Raw genomic sequence first — 20,478 nt, 5'->3', positions numbered from 1 at the left:
GAAAGTAATATGCCAGTTCTGAAAGGCTGGGAACTGGTGGACAGTCATAGCCAAAAGGCTTATGCATGACCTAGTCCTACATTTTTTGTTAGGCGCCTCCTCCTTTTCTTTCTTTTGGATTTTACTTCTTTTTGGTAGTAAATATGAAAGGAAACAATAACACATCAAGGAAAGCTATCTGTAATACAAATTTGAGGAACAATCTGTCACTGAATGACCACAACAGAAAACAAACGTATCTGGACAACCACTAACTGCTTAAACAGCTACACAGTGGAAATACACTTTTACTTGCGGGAGTTCCTGACATATAGCCAAGAGGTGGAAATTTTCATGGTTTAGAAATAATTTTATGCATGTCTATCAATTTTTCTCTCATCTGGGTATGAATAATTAAACAGATTACTGGACAAATGGCTGTAAATTGATCACTTCAAATGAATTTAGACCTTAGCAAATCTTTTCTTCTCTGTATTTAAAAACAGGGAAGATTAATTACATTTTTAAGAGGCCATTTAACTCTAAGAATGATTCAAGCATTAAGAAACTTCTAAGATTACCACATTTAAGCTTTCTTTTCAGTTTTCACCCATTAAAAAAAAAATCTTGTATGTTTCTGTCATACCACATTAATTCAATTAATAACACTTTAATGACTATTACATTAAAATTAACAATGCTAGCGGTTACAGATCATGAAGTCAAATTTTAGTAAGATATCTCCTCTTAACACTCAGCAGTTACCATCACCCAAAACATTAGATTGGAGGAAACACTGTCAAAGCCAAACACTTTGGAAACAAATATTTAAAACCAACTCTGTCCATAAAATCTACATAGGTCTAGTATGATTCTGTAAGCAGCATACCCCTCCTTCATTTCTTGTACAAGGCTGTATGACAATATCTACTGATACGGCATATGTAGGTAGAAATAAACCTGAACAATGGACATTTTTTTAATGTAATCAGGTTGGGGTTTTTTCCTCTTTGTCCAATAATTGATTTACAGGTCTGCAGAGAATACAGTAACATAAGACATCAATATTCTTTTTGAAAGACAGATCCTTATCTGTGTTACCATACTTCCTTAGGTTTTGGGTTTATTTGGGATTGGTCAGTTGCTTTTAAAAATAAATATTTTGTTTAATTCTGCTTGTTTTGAAAATGCCCCAATCAATTTTATGCCATTCAGTTTAGTTTCTGATTGACAGGCCCTTGCATGGGAATTTCTTTGTCTAAGTGATTAACTGCAGACCGCAGCATTAATGCTTTTCAACTATTGTCATTAATATCGGCAATGTATTTGATCACTGCTTTTAAAATACAACAAACGTATTTAATACAAGATTTTGAGGGTAACATTTTCAAATGCTGAGTGACTACGATCCTTTGAAAATGGAACATATCAGCTTACTTTTTTGATGTGTAGATTAATGGATTGGTTTCAATTGTGAAAAGCATTCTCCATTTTAATTTTCCAGTTAAGTGAAATGTCTCCAGAACAAACACTATAAACTTACTGAGAATACAAGCACAGATTGTACTATTTTAGTGTTCGTGTGTTTCAAGTTGCAAGTCTGTGAACTGCATAAACTAATTTTATGCTAACGTAGCTTGACTGTAAATAGAACATAGAGTTTTCATCTAAAGCTTTTTATCAGCTTCAGCATTTCATGTAATACTGTATGTACTTTATTCACTATCTGCAATTCTAATTCCAATCATTGTAGCTTAAGGTAATTACGTCATATGATACAATAGATGTACATGTTACTTCCTGAGTATGCTGAGACACAAGAAGCACACATGAAAAATATAATCTTACTGAAGAGTATAATTCAAGTACTTATATGCATATTTTTCCTGAAGCAGTAGCACATAATTATATGAATTACTCACTTGTGTTCTTCTCCATCATTTATAGATTTTTAAATTATAAGGCCCTTTTTTTCAGTCATTCTGGTGTAAAATCTGTAAATTTCTGGCTATTCTGGATATGCAGCAACATATTTGTACCTTAATGGTACCAAAGAGATTAACCATGAAATCCTTACTCTTGCAAGCAGTAGCATTCAGCACTGGATATTAATAATGCATACAGAATGAACCAATTGATGTATCATATGGTTACTCTACACAACTGGAATGAAATATATATCAAGGTACTTAATTGCTGAGTTTTTTAAAAAGTTACAGTCATGTGTTCATTAATTACATTCCTTGGAGAAATACTCAGATTATTTTCTTTTTAAACAGTATTTTCCCTTTCTTTCTCTCAGACTCTGGCAGAAAATATATTGCTGTAATAAGAAGTCACTTAATCATCTACCACATCCTTCAAATTCTGATTTAGATAATTTATGATCTATAGAAAAAGTTAATCAGTTACACTTAATTAGCTATCATTCTACATCTAGAGTCAACTGCCATAAACACCATTTATATATATAACCAAAGAACTGACAAAAAAATATCAGTGTAAAGAACAGATTAATGAAGAAATTTTGTTAATTCCTTAATACTTAAATATTTACAGGGTAGTTAAATTTGGTGTTTAATATAGCCAGTCAAAACAAATAATTTAATCTACTTCTGTAACTTCTCAGGTTTTTCTTACATATTTTTATAGTACAACGCAGTTATTTTGAATAAATACATATCTTTATCTTTAGTTAAGCTTTAAAATGATCATCATCTTTCTGTCATACTCTTTAAAATACCTACTACTAGATAAAAAAACTTTCCACTTAAAAATATTATCTTGTAATTCAGAGGTGACCCTCAATTTAGTAACATGAAAGTTCATTTAAATTCAATAAAATTATCTGAGACAGAGGCAAATAAAAAGAATTCCACAGTCAGGTTAGATTAATTTCTTTTGGTTTAGCTTAACCTACTCAGAGGCTCAGATCTCTGTTGAAAAAGACATGTCAGCCCAGATGATATGCTAATGACTGGACATGTACTTAGAAATATACAGAGAAATAGCTCTTGAATACTGCCATTACTGACAGCTCTCACCCTAAGGAAGCACTTGTACTTCTCTGTAAATATCCTGCAAGAACTTGCCAGTAAATGTAAACAGCCAAAAAGATGCTGTAGCACCTACATAGAGTCTACTAGCTAACTGCATCCATAAGCTTGATGATCTCTTTACAGATTCCTTTACTTCCTAGTAATTTTGTGTTGGAGCTACATACTGTACATGAAAAGGTCATTTATGTGCATACACAACATGCTATCCTCTCAGAGAATACATAACTTTGTAAATGTAATAACTTTTACCATCTTTTCTCTTGTGTTTGAGCTATATTTCTGTACCACTGCTGCTTGACATGGCTTAAACATAAGCTAGGTGTCTGACACACCGTATATTATTGCTGCATTTCCCAAGAGCCTGTTCTACCTCTCATCAGGACACCTTTTTGAGTGTCAGCTGGTCACAGACTGTGTCTTTCCGGAGTTACTACAGGTAGAGGACACCATGAATGAAAGGCAACAGAGTCTGCGAAAGCTGATGTGAAAGCCAAAATTAACATTAAAGAGATATAGCTTTTTTTTATTCCTCAATTTGCCTTTGCAAGCAGAGGGGAAGAGAAGTGATTTTACCAACACATAGAAAGCTCTCTCTGCTCAGACACCACTGCTGAGTGATATATTTAGAGGCTGACTGGCCTTCCTCTCAGCACTCAACTCCACTTTACTTCCCTGCCATCATGTTCTGTCATACAATTGTTGCCACGTCATTCCTTGCCCCTTCCTCCCATTGTGCATCATCATCTTCCACACTCAGGGAAGCAGAAAGACAGCAGTTCTCTTTCCCTTATCTTTTTTCCCCACAGCATTGTTGCTTGTTCAAAGCAACTAGATAAAAAAAAATTTATTCCCTTCTGGAAATCTTCCAGAAGGGTGTTGTAGCCTGCCTAGGTAAATACACCAGCTTCAAAAATGGAACCAAATGCCTTTCGTGCTCTAGATGCAATCGATTAGTTGCAACACCCAAACCATGCCAGGACTTGCCCCCATCCTTTCCTAAGCTTTCAGAAAGTCACTATTGAATAGCTGAACCCTATGTAGACACACGCCCAAGGGTAAGAACAGGGCAGGCACACAAAACCAAAGGCCAACTCTGTCAATAGGTCCAATTTAATTTAAACTAAGTATATACCGAGTTGTGAAACACACTATCTTTAACCATTTATTGTTCATCACAAAACCCTGTATCACCTAAGACCTGTTGGGCAGAAGCTTTTAAGCTTTTTTGCTTCTTTGTTTTTTTTCCCCCAAAAAGGGGACACATTTCATTATACATTTCCTTTTTGTTCAGACATTCTTTTGATCTTCTTACCCTAAAAAATATCTGATGTTCTTCCAGTCCAGCTTTCTTGGCACCGTCTTGGACCTGGCTACACTGATCATCTCACTAAAGCCTTAAGCTTGAGTATCAAGACCGGTGATTAAGAGCAACAGCTACACTGAACTGCTGCTCTCCAGAGTCTCCCCGGTCTCCCCTCCCATACAGAGGAAGCAGATCTAACTGTAACCCCACTAGGCAAAACACTAATCTCCATGAGCTTTTAAGAATCTATTATCTTTCATGGCAGGCGATCAGAGATGAAAAATATTGAATGACCAGAGAGTGCTCCTAAAAGAAGATGACAGCCTGATGGTCATCATCTTTCACTCACCAGCGTCTTTAGTTCCACACTGTTTACTCTGTACCTCAAGAAAGCAACAACTAAGCATTTCATTGTTCCAGTGTTTTAGAAAAACAACAAATTCATATGCTTAGCTTATAAATACAGGTGGTAGTTGTTAATCCACCTAGATGAGAGGCAAGCACTCACCTTACCAGCACTCTTCTGTCTCCTCTAAATCTGCATTTCAACAATACAAAACTGTTAGCAACAACTCTAACCTTTTCTTCCAATCACTGCCCCTTGTATCTGTACCTATTCAAAGATATACTAGAAAAAATATCTGCAATAGTCACTGCCAAATCTGTAAAACTGTTTTGGTAAAAATTTACCTTTAAAATAATCAACCTTACAAATTTTTTCCTTTTTTTTTTTTTTAAACTAGGATGAGGGCAAAGATTTGTACCACCATACTCAAGAGGACAGAGCTGAGATCAAAGTCAGGCAATAGAAATTAAGCCAATTCTGCTTTTGAACACACTACATTGTAAAATCATGGCCTAAGAACATACAGGGAAAGGAGAGGATATAGCAAAACCCACCTCCACAGAAGGAACTATCCACCAGTGTAGGATCCATAAGAAACCAAAACCACTTACGTAATTTGCAGCATACCAAGTAGTCCAAGGAACTGAATGTAACAGTTAAATTCCATTATCCCAACACTTCCCTCCTTATACATCCATTTATGTATCTGAATCACAAAGGCATTTTTGTGTCTCAATACAAACAAGGCACACAGGAAATGTCTGCAATACATACTGCAACAGTATCTTAGACTTCAGGACTTGTACAAGGTAGCTGGAAATTAACAGATATTATCTAAACAATAACATAACTACGAATTTGCATCAAGCATCATTTCATTATTCAAATCCCAAAGATCAATTGTAGTCTGAAGAAACAGATTAGAATTTAGTACTTCTGCTCTTTTTTGCTACTTTTAATTCAAGAAGGATACTTAATTTCTGAAAATATGTAGGAATATAAATCCATCACTGTTCCATTTGTGCTTTTCAATTTTATGCTGCTCTGGGTATTATAATTTCGGGTCATTAGTACTCCTAATATAAACTGCTGTCACATACAGTACAGTGTTTACAGAACATGTAGCTACACAACAAACATCTTCACATCTCACTGCTCCTATAAAGAATTCTCCTTTGATCAGTTGGAATACAGTTTTCAGTTTGTGGCAGGGTCCTTGAATTCTTTACCTTAATTTTGGTTGTAAGCAGTTCTTCACATTTTGTGTAGCCCTTATTTTAACTTTGCGTGAACTGGATTTTGTTGCATCCATGGCGCATGGTCTAGGCAGGGAAGAAGCAGCCTTCCTGCTCTTTGTGAGACATCACTGAAGGCTGGCTATTAAGGAAAAGTAGGGCTCCCAATGACCTGCTGAGGTGACTCAGCTGTGTAGATTTTCCAGAGGTGCTTGTTTAAAAAGTAAAAAAATCTAGACCTCCACACTCACAGCCAGTGAACACTGCAATTCTTTGCATTGTTAATACCACTGAAGCGTTCTCAATGCTTAGCCACATTGAACTAATGTATTTTCAGCAAGACAGTAACAAGGAACTTTACAGACCATGCATGTGTCAATTTTGCTGACCCATTAAGCACTCCAAAAATGTTATTTGTTCTTCCTATTTGTCTCAGTTCTAATTTCTTTAATGTCTTGTGGACATTAAATTTAAAGTATCATGCAGGCAGAACACTGCGTGTGGACCACCACCTGGAAAGTCACTGTTAATGCAAACAGGAGTAACGTAAGACTTCCTAGTCTCCTATTGCAAGATAAAGTTATATTGTCTGGAGCTTTGTCAAAAACTACCTGTTTCATGTGTCACTATGTGTCTTATTATTTAGACTGCTGATCCACTAACACTTTCAATCGGAATAAGCTAGAAATGCCCCTGCTCTTCCTTTATGCCAACACAAAATATTTGAGCATCTGCTAAGTTAAATTGACAACAAAGCTGAGGCAACCTGGCAAAATGTTTCTGGTTTTAATCTAGATGTGTTCTCAGTCTGGTTTGCTGAATGGCAAGTGGAACTCTTATGACCACCCAGGGAGGTGGACAACACAGAGAAACCAGTGATCAGCTGACAGAGGGAGGAATGCTGCTTCTTTCAGTGTTCTCCATTTATCCCTGAACGTATTCAATTAACACACAGAAAACTAATCAAGCCAGAGAGTTGTGCTTCTTGTTTCTCATTTCAACACAGGGCTCAAGACAACCTGTTTCAAGAAAGTAAGTTCCAGAAGAGATGGAAAAGAGGAGATGAGAGCAGCCCCATGGCTGCAACAGGGGGTTAGAGATGAAAAGAGTAGGAATGGTTAGAGACAAGGATGCATGGAAAGAGCGACTTTCAGCTCTGGTGAGATGTTCCATTTATTTGAAAGAAACTTGCTTTACCATGTATCTGCCATTATAGGACATAAAAAAGCTAATAAATACCTGTATTGTCTTTAAAATATTATTTTTTAAAACACTTTCAAAAAAGACCAATGAACCAACACATTTGCACTTATGAAGCCATCTGTATATACCTAAAAATCTACTGCAAAAGATTCTAGGGTGTTATTTACCCCTTTTGCATCTTTAATAGATTACATTCTCATTTTGTAGGAATTTGCCAAAGATATTTCTGGTTACCTTTAATATCTACATTTTTTGTAGGCCAAAATTCTCTTTTCTGACTACCAGTGCTTCACTGAGAAGGCACACATATTTGCAAACTGGTTTGGCAGGATATAGTATTATTCATTTTTTCTTTCAATAGTTTATGAAGATTTATCATGCTCTGTCCCACCATAATAATGGAAATATATGCCTTGTGGTTTTATATGTTTATAAAACTTCTAGTCACATTATTGCTAGAAATAATTGTATATTTATCACAGTATCATTCAGAAATTTTAAAAAATAAAATTCAATAAATGTTATATTGCATGTCTGATATGAACAAATTAAAATACCTTAGTTCACTTTCTTTTATGCTGAGACCACTTTCCATGGTTGACAGACTATCATACGTATCTTGGCGTGAACATCTTGCACCTTGGAGGGGTGTCCCTCTGTGCCAGCCTCTGCAATCTAAATCTTTTTGGGTATCTGTAGAGGAAGAGAAAGCTGCTAGAAATCTTTCAGTCCATTTTACAGAAGAAACTTCTATAAGAGGGAGTACACATTAAATTAATGAAATTAATTCATTAGATTCATAGTAATATGGAATTAATCAAGTAATTTACAAAACATTATTATAATTAAATCACTTTTTACAAGAACACCAGAAACAACATTCCAAGGTCACCTTCTGATCATTGCTCTGAAAACTTCAAGAGGCCTAAACCAGTTACCATTTTGTTATACAAACTGGAAAACAGTTCGTTTCACAATTAAAAAATGAGCTACTGCTGGATTGGGAAAAATGAAAATTAATCTCCTAATTTTCCAGTCCAACTTCAGTTCTTAACTGGCCACATATTGCTTATGTATCCATGCATAGCATGCCTAGATGTGTGTGGGGGTTGTTTTGGTTTGGGGTTTTTTGTTTGTTTTTGTTGTTGGTTTTTTTGTTGTTGTTTCAAGTAAGGGATCAGGGTTTACTTTAATTCTACATGCTATTGGCTAAGAACTGACCTTTTTTCAAGTTCTTATTTCTTTGGAGAAACCTGGCAAGTCTCATATGCAATTAGAGGTATAAACTGATTTCCTGCAGAACGTTTTACTCTATAAATTGGCCTGTTAGCTGTAGTGAAAGGAAAGGATTTATGGTCGGGCCCTGACTGTGAGGAAATTTTTTTCCATCCTGATTAGAAGAACTTGTGTGCCCATCTTTTCCATTTTTGATGTTTTGGTTGCATATTAGGAACTATGTTTTGATTAATTTCTTCTCACACTGTTTACTCACACTTGGTTTGTGGTCAAAAAAGTAAATCTGTGTCATATCTTTTCACTCAAAATAAAAGCAACACTGCTGTGAAACAAAGAGAAGATAAAGAAAATACTTCGTAAAACAACAGGATCTTGTGGTTTTCCTACTGCATAGGTTAATGCCAAACTTTAGGTTGCAAATAGAAGTGAATTATCACACTAAGGTGCTCTGTATTTGGAATTTTATACTTTGATGCATAAGTTTTCCCAATCACTCTGCCATGATTTTTCATGACATTATCTTAGACTGATCAAAATTGTATCAGAAAAATTAATTTTCTCATTTGCTTGGTGTATCAGTGAATCAGTATGGTGTCTAACGCAAAAACAGGGATTTATCTTATCATTGTTATTTTGTTCTTGTTACCTCATATCCTCATTTGCTAATTAATATATATGGTAGAAAGTGATAATGAGATCAACCTCAACAAGACTAAGAGGTGAATACCTGCATGGCATTTTCCAAAATTATTCATGAAGTCCTATTGACTTTCCATAGGCTACTTGGCAAAATGAGATCTTAGTTCCCATGTCACACAATTACTTTAAAAGTTACAGCTATTACCAAACACATTCCATTTAGGTAAAACTACCTTCAATTTCTTTAGCTTATACTCTCTATGTAAAGTATAATTGAATGTTAAGAAGCACAATATATGTCTCTAATGCTGACTTTAAGAAAAAAATAAGTGATGTCTTCTAACTTTTCTTCTGTCTTCTCATACAAGAATGACCTAACACATTTGAATCAAAATTATTGTATTTCATAACAGAACCTGATTATCCTTTAAAAACTTGACTTCTAGAAACATTAAAAATGTTTGCAATTCCACTGCAGTATTCATCTAGAGTCTGCATTTTCTTACTGTGAATTTGCTTGCAGAATTTTTAATGTGTGAGATCCTCATTTTACTTTGCAGCCTTTTAATGGACCTATGTGGTCCAGATGGCAATGGTGAAAAGACAATGTCGTTGTTACCACAACTACTATTAGATGATAGTTTAGAAAAAAGCAGTCATGAATGAACTAATGATGTTAAAGCACTTCCCTGTTGCTACATATAGCATTTCAAGTCCAAATGAAGCCCTATTGGTAAAGCAGCGTGGAAGGCTCTTATATTTCTACTAAATATCTGGCATTCTCATATGGAAATCTTGCAGGAATGTGTGAAAAATAACTGCAGTCTTCCACCTAACTAATGTAATTGGTCATAACAAAGAGGCTGTACTGATTGGGATAGTCAAAGACAGATTCTCAGCGGGTCACAGCTAAGCTCAGAGTCATTCAACAGAATAAGCAATCAAAATGTAATGCCTTAGTCAAACTTCAGGTAGAGGATAAAGCTAAGTGTTTTTGATAAAGGTATCTGGCTTTCTCAATACCCCAGCCGCGCTTCTGCATGCTGCCCTCTGCACAGAAAACTGCAGTGTAAGGGTGACCTCTGCAGGACTTAAGCAGTGCTCCATGTCTGCAGGCCCAGGGACCGTCTTTAAAACACTCTTAAATTTATTTGGGAAAAGAACACAGGCATCAACCTATAAACCAACACTCCCTCTACGTAGCAGCCTGAAATCAGTAACAATCTGAATTTGCAGCTTGTAAACGCAGTTAGATTTTCTGTAACAGACCTGCACTGCACCAGGTTTCTAGATATGAAACTATGTAAGCACACACTAAAAACATTCTGCTGATTCAAAGGTGGTTTCAAGCAGAACTCATGGCACAGGATAAATACAATTTGTACCAACTTTTATCCTTTGGTAACAAGTATTCCACTGTTATTGCACAAACTCTTGTCCTTTCTTGTCATCTTTATAAACCACTCCCTCTTTGTATTACTATTCCCTTTTCATACTTAAGGACTCGGTCCATTTGACACATGTACACTTTCTATCATGCTTAAAGGAAATAAAATTGTCTTAAAAGTGAAAATAATCTAGATGGAGGCACATGTGAATAGCAAGAAAAAAGTTCCTCCATACGATTTTTTTACTCAGAGAGTTGAAAATTGCCTGTAGCTGCTGGGGAAAATGTATCAAATAAACAAAACCCAGGATGTGACTAGGTCTTAGGTTAACTTTACAATGTTTTATTGGCTAAGAAGTAGTAAATAAAGAGTGATTTTGGCTAAAAATAACCCAAATAACAAAGATGTAGGCCCTGTTGTGACTGAAAAGAATTCACAGCATTCCACAGTTACTCTGTGAAAAGGGATGCATTCCACCCCATGTATTAACAGGAGTGCAGTCACACAGACTACACCCAGAAACATCAGAAATAACCAGCTTGCTCTAATCAGCATCAGCTGTATTGCCCAGTTCCATTTCAGACAATACATTTTTAAAAAAAAAAACATCAAACAGCTGAAGAACAGATTTTTGGTGTCGCTTCTATTCCTCCCTTTCAAAAGATAAATAATGTTCTCATTCACATTTCTTCACATTTTTTTATTCTTGTGTAAATGTTAGAATTGTTCTTTTTAGCCATAGTTCATTAGACTGTTTAAAGAGTAAAATATTAAGCTAATTTATCTTTGTGAGCTTGTTTGGTACTGATAATCTTGCTAAAGTCAATCTCTTTGTATTATATTTGTATTATATTTGTATTGTATTATAGCTGGAAATAGTGTGAGGTGATGCATTCATCATTTGATGGTCCGTTTCCATTTCTACTTTCATATACCCTATTTCCATGCACAGACATGCAGTTTCCATCTGCATATGCACAATTCATAAAGGAGACAACCTTTGTTAATAAGAGTAAAAATGCTGTGAGGACCTAGATTTTACTAAAATTTACATTGTACAAGCAGCTGGTCAAAGCTGACATGATACAAGATCTGTAACACACAGGCTTTAGTAGACTGAGCCTTAAAGAGGTACTTTCTTTAGCTCTACAATCCACATACGGATGAACACTAACCAGCGAAACAGCTCATCCAGCTTCTCATAGGAAGTGGCTCTCAGAAATTCCATTATTTACCAGTATCCGTTATACAAATGCTCAAGTGATTAGTATGTATTTAAGATTCTATAGAAAACTTACTATTTGCCACTATTTCAGGAACTTAAAGTGAAACAGAATGGTTGGAAGGTGAGACCTCAATGCATAACTCACCAAATGGTAATGCAAAGTAGACATCCAGTAAGATCTCATGTGAAGTTGGTGTTTTTGTGCCTTGAATCTCACTCCCGTTTTTTATTACTTCAGAATGCAGTGTCCACCATGAACCTGGACCTTCCTAGGAAAAAATGTTCTGAAAGTTACCTGGGTAGAATTTATAGCATTATCCACTTTTTCCTAAATGAAGGTTTGCCCAAGTCTATAGGAGTTTCTTTACGATAGCAATAGGCTTAGGATCCATTCCAGACTCTTTCAACTTTTGTTTATGTAAATAGTAGTTAGTACTTCATCAAGTTTTCTCAAAGGCATGGAAATCAAAGTAATAAAATATTTGCTCTACAGTATAGGCAAATATACATTAAGATGGTCAGATGATTAAGATTCAAGAAATATGAATATTGAAAATTACTCTTAACTGAGATTTTCCAGTTCCCCTTTGAACTGGTGCCAAACAAGTACATTCTAGCAAGACTGAGGCAATCAATATATGCTAATAACCAAGCCAAAAAAGAGTTTCTGAAGGAACGCTCCCTTATAGGTTATTTCTGAGTCATAAAGCCCAGAGCAGAGCTGCAGGTTTATGATGAGCAGGATGAATAAATAGGAAAGTTCCACAGCGGCCTAATTATAAATGAAAGCTTAGAGGGTCTGAGGAAAGCACAAAACAATCTCTACTCTTGTATCTTTGTTTATTTAAAGTTTCAGTATTTACTGTTAAGCCACAGCCTCTGTGTCAGCAAGTTTAACTGAACAACAGCTAGGGTACCAGACCAAAACAACTTGCCTTGGGGTCTGAAATGGCGCTTGGCAGCTGTGATACAGAACATCTAATTTAGGCAGGAATTACTTTCTTCCCCTGCTTCCATTCTCCGAGTAGAATAATTGCAATGTCAGTTCAATGTATACATGAATATTTATTAGTTTCTATAAAGAAATAGCTATAGAGACTGATGGCAGATAGTGTGGGAAGAAGTTTCCTCATTCTCCCTCCCTTATCTCAACATCAATTGCCTTTTTTATTTTATAAAAAATTTAAAGAAGACAAACTTAATTTTATTTACAAATATTAAAATCATCTCCTCTAATTCAGAATCACTTTCTTAAAAATAGACTCCATGGACTGCAAGTGGGAAAGTCCATTTATGAATGAGAGGATTGTGGAGTATTAGAACAAGGTACCTCTTACTTTTCCCATTTCAGACAATTCTGCAGCACTTGCAGATTGCTGCAGTATTTCCACACTCCCAGAAACCTTTTTTCTTTATTTTCTAGCCTACTGAGAGCAAGCATGCTCGTTCTGGTGGCTAACTATGACTATGGTGGATACATGACAACTCTTGGGCTGACCCGATTTCTCCACTCATCCTTCTCTACATGCTCATTGTATTATTAATTACCTCCATAGTACTACTGGGCAAATTTCTCTTTTCCTCTTTGAGACAATGACCGATTCTCTTGAAAGACAAAACAACAGTATTTTGCCCATTTTAATAAAAGATATCCAAGGCCACACAACGAAGAGCCAGGCTAGGAACCTCAATCTGAAACTCCCTCAGTCTAATCACGTAAACCAAACTGTCCCTGCCTCCCTAATAATTCATGAGTGCAGATGAACTCTAACCCACTTAACGAATTATACCTGACTCAGTATAAGCAATTTCTCCAGGATATATGACTAACACATATCAGTTGCCATGTTGAGAGTCACACGTGCATTATACCTCAGTATTACAGACCGAAACAAATGAGATAGAAATATACATTGATCCTAAATGACATTACAGTATTTGGCTAAGAATGAGAAATTGGTTGGATGTTACTCATTGTTTTATATTTCCACAGAAAGTCAACTTACATCTGTTGCATATTTCACAGTCGCAAGGGGAATCCATAAAACTCCTAAAATGCTATCCCAGAGCAAGCCTTTCTTCCACAGCTCTATAATGAAGCCCTTTCCATCAGCACAGATTTCACTAAAGACAATGAATACACAAATCATTAAACTGACAATGCAGTCTCAACCGCTCAGTAATCTATTGTAACTTGGGTTAGTGACTTACAGCAGATACAGAGGTGTTTTGTTTTCAGTACTCTCATAAAATGCCAGATAGCAAGGCATGACACAAAGGTTAGACAGGACAAGCCGAGTCTCATTGCTCACAATTGCTTTTACAAAGTGATGAGGACAGTTCTGCTGGAAACACGGCACAGAAGTCCCAGTTGTCAATAGCTTTACTTTGCTACAAGACTTGGCCCTTCCTGGATATAACCCAGGAAGAAACCAGGACCATGAAAAGCCTTTAGTTCAGCTTTAGGTTCTTCTGAGCACCTTCCACATATGGAATTCCTTAGTTGCCTCTGCAAGACACTGGTCTCAGGACAGCCCTGAAGAACCTACATTCTCAGGTTCCACTGTAGCTAACTGGTTAGGTGCAGCAGTAGTATAATATAGCTAGACTTTTGTCAGGAGAGTTCTTTTCGGTAAAACTGGAATCCACAAAAGCGATCAGGCTTTCAAACATAAAACTCAGAGGAACATTTTCAACGAAACAGTAAGAGTCAGCAATGTCAGCTATGATGGCACACACTGTCAATCAACATGGACCATCAGGTAAGAATGATCTATAATGGTATGGGCAAAATTCCATCTTCCCTCACAAAAATCTAGAGGAAGAAAGTGTCAGACCATTTACTACAGGAAATCAAACCAGTTTCTTGTTTTCATTGTAAGGAGACCAGGCGTAAAAAAACATTTGGAGCTTGTTCCCTTCCTTAGAATCAAGAAGATGCACTACACAACAAAAATGCAGTGGGAAAACAGCTCTCAACATGAAGAGCTGCAGATCCAGGCTCTGTAAATTCTACTTATAGCATGCATGCATTTTGTTACTAGCTGGTTTTGATCAAAAAAATACCATACCACAACCTTATTTTGCAAGAATTTAGAACAAAATTTTGCCAGGCCATATAACTTACCTTTGACATTGAACTAAAATTAAGAGAGAAGTTATTTCCTCATGGAATGTCTGGCATTTTTTTATGTATTACTATAAGCAGCTACGGGTCAGTTCTGTAAATATGAACAATATAATAAACTAGGGATTGGTGTGTCTTCTGTGACTGATTGTATGTAATCTCCATTTGACCGAATCAATTTTGAAGTACTAAAACTAATCTTCAACTGATTTGTGTGGTGTACCACAGTGAATTATTGTGTACTTAAATTTACCAGGAAAAGGACAAGTGAATTCTGAGAAGGGCAATGCGTGCCACTCCCGAGACTGATACTGAACTCATCACATGGCTCTCAAAAAACATTATGTTGGCTGCCTCAATATCTATTTTTCCACTGTCCTCATGCAGTTGAATAGATACAGTGAATTTTTGTTTTCTTCAGCTTCTCCTTTTACAAATATGTTTTGGAAGGCAGATTGCAATTCCTTATCTTTTGGTACTTTTGGACCCCAACTTTAAAACTGTTGCACTAACTGAACAGTGAAACTGCATATTGAAAGCTTAAACTATGTAATTTTTAAAACGCAGGCTGGTTATATCTGTGTGTAATGGAACAGATGTTTTACAGGCATAGGTGGAGAGAGCACCTTTAAGAAAATGAATTACAGTATGACTTGTAAAAGTCTACATAAATATATTTCTAAATGCTTATTTATAATACCTTTTAAAAGTCTGCTGTGTTGTATAATTGAGTAGGCAGCAGATGGAGCTACAAGCAGTCTCACACATTTGTGTGGTTTAATATTCTTTGGTAACATTTAAATTGCAAACTAAGAAAATAATCCTAATAAACTGCTCATGGAACACTCATTTGCATACAATATGATTAAAAGCAAAGCATTTATACAGCAGCAGAGCAAAGTTATTAATACTTTAACACATTCCTCAAGAAAATTTAGAGTATAGGTTTCACACACTCACTTTAAAAGGATTTTTAAATTGCCTCCTGCACTAAAGGTAACAGGGCAAATGCTGAAATTTAATTGATCCGTTTCCTGATACACTATTACATTCTCATCCAATCCATGTCCAATGTTTCATAGAACTATTATATCTGGATCAGCAAAGTGCAAAAAAAAATAAAAATTAACACAGTATTGTCATACAGAAATGATTCCTCTACACTGAAACATGACAATCTTTTCTACAAGTCAAAGCTGCAGTATAAGAATGGTATTTAAAAGGGCTAGCTATCAATCTTGATTTTCCTTTGCATTTTCAAAGACAGATACAATCCTCCTGTTTGGATAATTTAGGCTGTGGCTCTGAACAGTCTGCTAGAGAAGCCTGATGACTGGGGAGTGGAGGAGAAATTAGCTCCAGATGAAGATTACTTTTATATGGTTAGAAATTCTGAAAACTTCTTTGATAAGTCATTACATCGAGCCATAAAATGTCATGTAAACAAGCTATATATCTGTTGGCTTAATATAACAGGCTCTTCAGTCACTCACAGTCTTCAGTTAAGCAAACCAGTAGTCTGCTACAGTTGTCTAAGAAATCAGTTGCATGACACCAAAAAAAAAAAAAATCCAAATTCAATTAATAACTTTAGGAAAAAATGGTGATGAAGGTGAAACCCTTAAATAAAATTAAGAGCACTGCGAAATACAACTAATTTACATGAAAGTTCTATGTAGAAAAAAAAATGCAGGTTTTAGAAATGCTGTTTTCAATACAGAATAAAATTAAATGGGGGAGGTATTTCAATCAAAATGTCAGTTTCAGCACATGTAGATCCTGTCAAAAGATATTTATGTGTTTTGATAACCAGAAAGTATGGAAAAGTGATTCATAAGAACTAATTCTTCTGGCAAAATATTAAAATATTTGGATTAGAAAAAAAACCCAGAATTGTAAAAAGGACATTTTTCATAAAAGTAACTAAAACCAATCAAATGTTTAATTCTGTAAAAATATTTCTGCCAACTCTAGACCTTAGTAACAAAATCTATATTTCTACAAAGAGGATGTGATGGCAGAGAAAGATTTGCGCAGGGAGGAAGGAGGGACCAAAAATAGTAGAGATTAACATACTATCTCAGCATCTAATGAGTTTACATATTTGTTGGTTTTATCGGCTTTTAAATTGAGACTTGAAAGCAGGTTTCCTCTGAATGTCAGTCAGTATATAAGTATTTGGACCCTCCTGACCAGTGAGTTATATATAAGGCTCTAGAGAAAAGAGAACAAAGACGGAATAACAAGATGGAGAATTGTGGGAAGCAGACAAAGGTCTGCAGACAGAAGTGAGAAACAGTACGTGTCAATAATAACTGGCAGTTATTATTGACCTGATATTGATAGGTAGATATTATCTACCTACATAGGTAGTTAAGTAGATAAATGAATGTGTAAAATATCAGTCATACTGAAAGGAAATTGAGTAAAACAAAAAACAAGTTGCATGAGGATCAATTTGAGTTCTCCTCGTTCCTGTATTCCTAAAACATCACAGGAAATTAAAGATATTGGAGAAAAATATCATCTTCCCCTTGACTGCTAGCTTTGATCTGCACATGGCTTGCAAAATTAACTTTTGTTCTGTTCCTTAGAGCTAACCTGGCATTTTTTCTCTGAGCTGGACATTTTTTTCTCACTTTTGCAGTCTGCCCATGGTCTCAGATTTTATTAATTTCTCTAACTATCCAAATGCAGCAAAGATACAACAAAACCAACTGATAAGAATACCTTATTACTTACAACATGAAGTCCTGTTCCCAGCAAGGTTCACTTCCCCTTCTGTCTATTGTAGTGCTTTTTAAATTTTGGACTTTTAAAACAACATAGGTTTTGAATGCATCTGAAAAAGAAACAACCAGTACATTAAAACCCACTTTATTTCTTCCTAGAAGCTGGAAACATTCAGCTTCATGGTAGCAGGGGTTTAACGCGCTCCATACAAAACAGTCAGAGGTGTGGTTCAAATACATGGCTTTGAACAAGGAAATTCTTAGTCATTTTAATGGGACAGGAAAATCTCTGTCCATTGCAAGTGGGAGACAACATAATCCTAAATGTGAGCAAGTATTTTAAGGATCAGCTTCCAGACATGGTTTCTCAGATTATTTGTCAATCTCCCTGACAGATCTTGCATGAAACAAGTACACCCTCCCTTTCTGCAAATTATTATTTTGTTTGCCGTTCAGTTGGTATAATGTTGGTGACTGGCTAATAGGCTGTAATTTCCAATTAGGACAAGGCCACAGACTTGGGATTCAGTCTTGTGTTTGTATGTGAATCTAGTTTTGTCTATAAATGCAGCAGCAAAATGGGTTTCAGATGCAGTCCCAGATGAACTCAAACATTTTTGTACTCAGAGTATATTCGTAAAATTGGACCTAATCAGCAAAAAAAAATTTTCTTTTTTTTTTTTTTTTTAAATCAAAGTGCTTGAAGATATCAATGACAGGAAAAAGCAAAAGAACTAAGGGAAAGCTCTACGCTTTAGGGCCTCACACAGGAACTAAGGCACCAAACGGCATATTATATCATCTTGATAAATGTGGCTGTGCAGAAAAGCTTCTCAGCTTGCATGCATGTCATTAGCCTCCAGCATCCCACATAAGGATCAACACTGACATATGGTTTAAAAAAAAAAAAAAAAAAGATACTTTTTCTTTTTTAATAGAACTACTGCCAAAATATACATATGAAATGTAGGCAAGAACAGAAGCCATTTTTGAGCTGTGTGTATTAGCCCCCCGTCAATCAACAAGCCCGAGCTGGAGGGAAGCTGTCACTGTCCACAATAGGCTTTGAATAGGTTGCATCAAATTACACTGCAGTTAAGAAAAAGTGCGAAGGAGAAGAGTTAATTCTGTACATCCTGTATGTAGATCTTATCGATTAGGGCTGAAGATAATGTTTGACAAAAGAATGTTATGTAATGGGAACTATTCTTTTCAATAAAAAAAAACACAACAGTGATCAATGTTATCTATTTTCTGTAATTCAGTGCACCAGTCTTCTCAAACATACCTCTTTGTCCTTACACTGAAAAAAATTGACAAAGTCAATACAGATTTAGAAGAATGTTGACCTACTTGTAAGAAATTGTGTCAACAATGCATGATTCACATACCATCCTATTGTTCGTTCTGTGTAACTGAGGCAAACAAATCGCAAAATTTGCAAAATGTTTTGTAGTTGCATAATTTATTTGCAGTTTGGAGGCTTGCAACTCAAGGGTTGAGAAATTTTCAGAAGAATTTCCATTAAATCACTTGGCTGAAAAATAGCAACCTCCAGCGTTTAGCTATTTTGAGCACCCAGATCTGTATTTACATTTAAATCAAAAATACAACCACCAACCTCCCCCCAAAATAAAACTTATCTTCCTTAAGTGAAGCCATAAATGACTAGATACTTCTTAAGACATATTTTTAGTGGTAATCTGTTTCATTGTTCTATTATCTTTATATTTTTCTATTATCTTTATATTTAACTCCTTAATTTCTTTCACATGTGAAAATGTCATGTTCCTATGTCTAATGCCAGGTGATCAAACCAAATCATCTATCTTTCCCCAGCTCCTTTTCTAGCACAAAAACTAAAGAAATTTCAGACTGCCTGCATTATCATTGCCTTGCCTGGAACCTTGTCATCTGCCTTTTAACTTTTTGTGAAAACAAAAACGGCAGGCTATCCTTTTACTCATATCTTCAGCTTTCCACCCAAAACAGAGCACAGCAACTTCATGGCAGCTTCCACAAAGTAGTAAATTAACCACAGGAGAATCCCAGAGTTTTGAGAAACATGCAGGAATCTCAATACTGCTCTTAGTCACCACTTAAATGATTTTCTGCCCAAGAAAACATGACCAATTATCAGAGGATACACCACTCAAACTCTATTGCCATTACTTACGGCATTAACACATCTTCAACAGCATTCAAAGAAGATTAAAAAGTCTTAACTTTCATCAAATAATTGTTTGATCATATTTTTTTGTAAATTATCACCTCTTTTGAGCACCAACAAAATATAAGATTTGCTGAGCCCTGCAGACCATTTGTCTCATTGCATAAGGATTTCAATGAAAGACGAATGTCCAGTCTATACTTCATACATATACGTCACAGCCCACGATGATGACTGCCTCACAGACAGTTAGAAGCATCATGTTCCCAGAAAGAAGCTTAACCTGTGCTATTTCAGGTTACCTTTCTTTAATCAAGATAGATATAAATGATTTGCAGAGGTTACTTAAATGTGTTAGCCAGACATCTACTGGCAAATTTTGCCACATTGGTCAGGTTGTTACCAGCTTCTCCTAAGAACTAGTAATCACAAAGATCTTGAAGGCCCCAAGTTTATAGTCCACCTATGTGTGAGAAACCTCTGGCTGAGTTTGGATTTTCTTTCCCACTCTGGCTAAATCTTGGTCCTGGGGGCAGACTTACAGTGTCCTGGGCAGCTTGGTTTTGTTCACATTTATTGCCCAGGGCCTATACCTGATCTCTATAATGGTCTATTAGTATTTCCCATCTGTATTTCCTCACTGGGAAAATTCAGAAACCATTTTCTCCCTGCCCTGCTGAAACTAACATCCTGCACTCTCTTTATATAAAAAATAATTTCTCTTGACTGCTGACCCATTTAGGTCATCAAACTGTGTAAAAACTATTTTTAGTGGAAATATCCTTTAAAAGCCACTAGTTTCAGTTATTAATTATTGTCTCTCAAAATTACACAGT

General features: G+C 35.8%; 1 protein-coding gene across 1 annotated transcript in view; it reads right to left on the bottom strand.

The window, feature by feature from the left end:
- LOC129736519 (protein unc-13 homolog A-like) overlaps positions 1-20,478 on the bottom strand; it is a 60,342-nt gene that overhangs the window by 38,041 nt on the left and 1,823 nt on the right. Inside the window, exons 3-6 of the mRNA XM_055716782.1 lie at positions 17,483-17,582; positions 13,620-13,737; positions 11,759-11,882; positions 7,683-7,818 (exon numbers count right to left, since the gene is read on the bottom strand). Coding sequence (XP_055572757.1) covers positions 7,683-7,818; positions 11,759-11,882; positions 13,620-13,737; positions 17,483-17,582 — 478 coding nt within the window. The remainder of the gene's footprint in view (positions 1-7,682; positions 7,819-11,758; positions 11,883-13,619; positions 13,738-17,482; positions 17,583-20,478) is intronic.

The sequence above is a fragment of the Falco cherrug genome, chromosome 7, assembly GCF_023634085.1.
Source record: "Falco cherrug isolate bFalChe1 chromosome 7, bFalChe1.pri, whole genome shotgun sequence".
Taxonomy (NCBI): domain Eukaryota; kingdom Metazoa; phylum Chordata; class Aves; order Falconiformes; family Falconidae; genus Falco; species Falco cherrug.
The sequence above is the reverse complement of the archived record's forward strand: the minus strand, read 5'-3'. Positions and strand labels throughout refer to the sequence as shown.